Raw genomic sequence first — 5,552 nt, forward strand, 5'->3', positions numbered from 1 at the left:
GTAGATCGATCAGTAAATTGAGAGCTTTGCCTTTTGACTCAGCTCTCTCTTCACCACGACAGACCTGTACAGAGCCCGCTTCACTGCAGACGCTGCACCTAACCGCCTATCGATTTCTCGTTCCATTTTTCCCTCATTCGTGAACAAGACCCCAAGATACTTGAACTCCTCCACTTGGGGCAGGACCTCCTCCCTGACCCGGAGAGGGCACTCTACCCTTTTCCGGCTCAAGACCATGGCCTCGGATTTGGAGGAACTGATCCTCCTCCAGGCTGTGTCGCACTCAGCTGTGAACCGCTCCAGCGAAAGCTGTAGATCACGATCTGATGAAGCCAACAGGACCACATCATCTGCAAAAAGCAGAGATGCAATCCTAAGGCCACCAAAACGGACCCCCTCAACACCTTGGCTGCGCCTAGAAATTCTGTCCATAAAAGTTATGAACAGAATCGGTGACAAAGGGCAACCTTGGCGGAGTCCATCTCTCACCGGGAACAAGCCCGACTTACTGCCGGAAATGCGGACCAGGCTCTGACACCGGTCATACAGGGACCTAACAGCCCGTATCAAAGGGCCCGGTACCCCATACTCCCAGAGTACTCCCCACAGGGTTCCCCGAGGGACGCAGTTGAACGCCAACAACAGAACACCACTCGGGTTCAGATCGGGGGGCCGTTCCTCCCAACCACCAGTGATGGGATGTAACTAAGTACAAATACTTTGTTACTGTACTTAAGTACATTTTTCGTGTATCTGTACTTTACTTAAGTAGAGTTAAATGTGGGTACTTTATACTTTTACTTCACTACATTTTACATCAAGTATCTGTACTTTCTACTACACTACATTTCTATAACACGTTGCATTACAAGTTACATTCATGTTGCGGCTTTTTGATTTGTTTGTTACTTTGAAAGTAACCAATGGTGAGAGGGGAGCTGGTCCAGTGAATCACTGCAAAGTGGGCAGGTAACGTTAGGCCCGCCTTCAAGAAGAGCTGGACCAATGACATATATTCTAGTATATACATCATTGAGCTGGACGCACCCACAGCACCACTAGCACACCCAAAACGTATTGACTGCCATAAGGTACCAGGATGAGATCCTCCGACCCATTGTGAGACCATATGCTGGTGCAGTGGGCCCTGGGTTCCTTGTCCCCCCCCCGTGCAGCAATAACTAACCGATAATATCAGGTCTCTCTTGTAAATGAGTCCCCGTGGCTCAATAGGATTAACCTGTATAAATAGAGGTTGAATGAAAATTACTGCTACTAAATGTTTCTGGTAACTGTTGGTCAGTTTCACCAGCTTGGATGAATTTTAGTTCATTCCTCTGTACAGAACAGCTTCAACTCTGGGATGTTGGTGGGTTTCCTCACATCCAGTGCTCACTTCAGGTCCTTCCACAACATCTGGATTAGATTAGGGTCAGGACTTTGACTTGGCAGTGTTAGGATGCGTGAGAGAAACGGAGCGTGTTCTATTCACACAAGGGGAGTTGTTGGTCAGGCTACTTCTTGTTGCTCTCTAAAATAGTTACTGAATCAAGTGTTTACTTATGTAAGTAAATGTAGATGTTTAACAACCCATTGTAATACACCAGAATGCAGGAAATGGCATCTACTTTATTCAAAATTTTCTGGGGGAGTGTGTTCCCTCCACCTTAAAACTGACATCAATTGATTGATCCCTGTTCTTTAAATCAGATTTGTGATCAGGTGCCCTTTTAGGACTTGTGTGAAAATTTGATGATGTTTTATTTATACAGAAATATAGAAAATTATAAAGTGTTCACAAACTTTCAAGCACCACTGTGCATGTTCACATTCACGCACAAACGCATGCACGTTCACTTAATATACCACCGCACATACAGTTTTAGTACTCTATCACTGCTGCTATTACTTTATTCACTGTATTACTCTTAGGAAATGTTAAGTGTGGAGAGACACATTCCTGCTGCTACATTTGATTTTTGTTGTTCAAAAATGAATCAATATGTAAAAATGAATTTAACTGTAACTGTCCCTGTTTCATATTTTCATCTTGATAACATTTCATTCTTTGTTGTCTCCAAACTGGAAATGTCCCCAGATTTAATTTCTGAAATCTGGTCACCTTAACAAAGGTGTTTACATGAACACACCTGCAACGAGGATGTTATTTATACAGTTTTCAGTTTATTGTTGCCTCTTGCTGGACAGTCTGCACACTGCACGTCTGTGAGGTTAATTTTCTTCTCTCTATCTCCTGTTTAAAAGATAAAAAAGAGAAATAACGGATGAGCTACAGTTAAGATGAGCAGCTAAACGCTCTGTATCAGTGAAGTGATTTAAATAAAGTGTCCGTAGACATGACGCTCTGAACAATTCAGACTGAAATAATCCAGTCGTGCAGGAAGTTGGACCAGTTTAAGTCCTTTTGCTTTTTTTTTTTCTCTCGCATACTTACTGACATTTTAGGCACTTCCTGTTTAAGGCTTTGAATAAGTTAGTATCATGTCTTGATTGAATCAAGACAACCTGAGTCAGCAGTCAGGAACACAGGTGTTGCTGGGTTTGCTGCGGTTGGAGCAACTCTTGCCTTGTTGAAGTGAACTGTTGGACTCTGAGACTGTGGACGCTTCTCCTTTTTGCCACCTTTTGTTTGGATCTAAGAATTACAAAGTACTAACGGGTCTCTTTTTTAAATGAGTCCCTGTGACTCAGTATGACTAACCTGTCTAAACAAATGTTGACGAAAAAAACACATTGAATGTACCTTTAACTTATATTTGTATTGAGCAAGCAGTCTGCGCTGAGCTTGGTGTGATTTTGTTCGTTGGGGCTCCTCATGAGGGTCACCTTGAGGCAGACCTCCAGGAGCCTCCCCCTGCTGTGCTGTGCTGTGGGGTCACTGTGTTGGACTCCCTGGTAAATTATTAAACATATTAGCCTGAGGACTCCTTCAATAACACTCTCACATGAACAAATAGCACCAAAGGACAAGGACGGCACTGTTATCGTTGAAATAGACGAAGCGTTGCCACATATCTGTTTGTTTCTTACTCTAACCCCTCGTTACCCGGAGTCCTGCCTTACTGCTCCACATCCAGTCTGCCGGGTGGAAGAAGTTGACCATTAACCTCTCACACCGACCGCAAACACCTCCTCGCTTGTGAACAGCTGCTTCTGCAACTGTGGATCCTGAAGCAAAGTTCAGTGTCACCGGCAGCGCAGGAGCTCGCTCCACTCCCAGCAACCTTTCCCTTGTTGGTTTTGTCCACTTCTGCACAAGCTAAAGCTCATCATGGCTACAGCAAGCTATGGGTACTACAGAGGGACTGTATTTCTGGCCATGTTTGTGGGCTACACGCTGTACTACTTCAACAGAAAGACGTTCTCCTTCGTCATGCCTTCTCTGATGGAGGAAATCGAGCTGGATAAAGACGACCTGGGTAAGAGTGACTCGGTTTTCCAATGCCTTGATGTGAGTTTGGTGCGCTCTTCGCTCTTTCTGCAGTAATACATGTCTTATACTCTCAGAACACTTCATCTGTGTTCACCTCTCTGTGTGCAGGTATGATCACCAGCAGTCAGTCTTTGGCCTACGCTATCAGTAAGTTCATCAGCGGCGTGCTTTCAGACCAGATCAGTGCCCGCTGGCTCTTCTCCATTGGTCTGTTCCTGGTGGGATGCATCAACGTGGTCTTCTCTTGGTCCTCAACGGTTGCCGTCTTCTCTGTCCTGTGGTTTATTAACGGCCTGGGACAAGGTCTGGGCTGGCCCCCCTGTGGCAGGGTGCTCCGTAAGGTACACGAGCAGTGAATCAAGGCCAACACATCGGGATCAAGATGTTAATGTTTTTTGTTCTTCACTGCTGATCTTAAAAACAAATGTGCAAAATATGACAATATATACTGTAATACCAATCAGTCTCATGAAAAACGATTGGGAAAACATATTCTAGTGTTCAAGCAGCACAGAGTTAGAAACACAAGACAAATTAGCCTTTACATTAAAGTGTACATTTTAAATCTGTAACATGTTTACTATGACGTGTCTCCAGAGTATTTTGGAGCACAGTTGATCAGTATGGACAAGACAAGACAACGGAAATTTTGTAGCTGATGAGAACATCATCTGGTTTTATTTATTTCGTTGATGTTTATGTTGACTGCTTTGTTTCATTGCACACTTCCCTCCACATTGTACTCACCTCAGCAGCTGCCATGTTGGATGCTCCCTCGTGAATGTCATTTGCCACCTAGTTTACAACCATCGCAGCTCAGTGAGATACAGTAGACCCCCCCCCCCCACGTAATAAGTGAAAAACTGCGAAGTAGGAACGCTGTATTTATATTAGTATGTTTATATATTTTAAGGCTTTATAAACCCCTCCTACACTATTGAAATGTTCTAAACTCTTAAACCTACGCAATTATAACAACATACGTATATGTACTGTACAGTACTGCAAAACTTTACTCACCAGCTCTGCAGAACACAGCAGCTTGGTTCTAGTCCAGCTTGGTTCTGGTTCGGCAGACCTACCCTGCAGCGATGAAGCCCACAATGTTCTAAACTCTTAAACCTACTTCATTTTAACAACATACGTATAGTGTATGTACTGACCAGTACTGCAAAATATATGGGTACTCATCAGCCTTGGTCCGGTTCTGATCGGCTTTCTGCAGCCGTTGAGCACCAAGACTTGGAGAGAGCCGGACTTTTGGATAGCCAGCACAAAACCACACAACAATGGTTCCGATCGAGTCCAAATCCAGATGAAAAAAGTCCGGGTGAGCTCCAGAGAAAACACAGAACCTCCAAGCGACGCCTCTGGTCCAAATACCAGTTGGTTCTGTACAATTCTCTGCATCCACTCAGCGTTGGTCACTATGAATACAGACCAAACTTTTTCGGATCGGATCCAAACTTTCCCTCCATTTCAGCAGAAAGCAACGGTTGGACGCATTGTTGGCTTCTGGGTAATGTAGTATTTTAGAGTGGCGATACAGTGTAAGCTTATTGAAAGAAAACTACAAAAAGGCAGCGCCTGTCCAAAATATTTTTTCCGTTAACTTTTTACTGTATCCCGTACCGTCCCAGTCACGTGAGTAATAGTAAAGTTGACAATCGTGCATCGTGTACAGTTTTACTTTGAAAATCCACGAAAGAGCGAGTGCACAAAAGTCGAACCTCAAAGTAGCGAGGAACTACTTGTATTGGATTAAAGTGTTTGACTGCCCCCTTAAAGATTACCTTACCTTCCACTCGTCAGAATTTTATAGCAACTCCTGCAAACACTATGTGAACTTTTTCATCACCGCCAATAACATTACATAGTTCTGCACATGAAATGTATGTTTTTGTCATTTTTGATGCAGCCTGGTCATTTTGAGCAGGATTTTTTAAAAGAAGAAAAACTGAAACACACAATTGACATCGGTTTAAATGACATTTGCATGAATTGCTGTGGACATTTTGGGATTGGAGCAGTTTTAAGATGGAGGCGGTCCACTTAAGCTCTAATTGTTCAAACCAAGGTTGTTTAAAAAAAAAAAAAA

General features: G+C 43.5%; 1 protein-coding gene across 1 annotated transcript in view; it reads left to right on the top strand.

Moving 5' to 3' along the window:
* The first annotated feature begins 3,228 nt into the window (after nt 1-3,228).
* LOC119411195 (glucose-6-phosphate exchanger SLC37A4) overlaps nt 3,229-5,552 on the top strand; it is a 14,846-nt gene continuing 12,522 nt past the window's right edge. Inside the window, exons 1-2 of the mRNA XM_037678126.1 lie at nt 3,229-3,440; nt 3,563-3,795. Coding sequence (XP_037534054.1) covers nt 3,293-3,440; nt 3,563-3,795 — 381 coding nt within the window. The 5' untranslated portion in view covers nt 3,229-3,292. The remainder of the gene's footprint in view (nt 3,441-3,562; nt 3,796-5,552) is intronic.

This window comes from Nematolebias whitei, chromosome 6, assembly GCF_014905685.2.
Source record: "Nematolebias whitei isolate Nwh7 chromosome 6, NemWhi1, whole genome shotgun sequence".
NCBI lineage: Eukaryota > Metazoa > Chordata > Actinopteri > Cyprinodontiformes > Rivulidae > Nematolebias > Nematolebias whitei.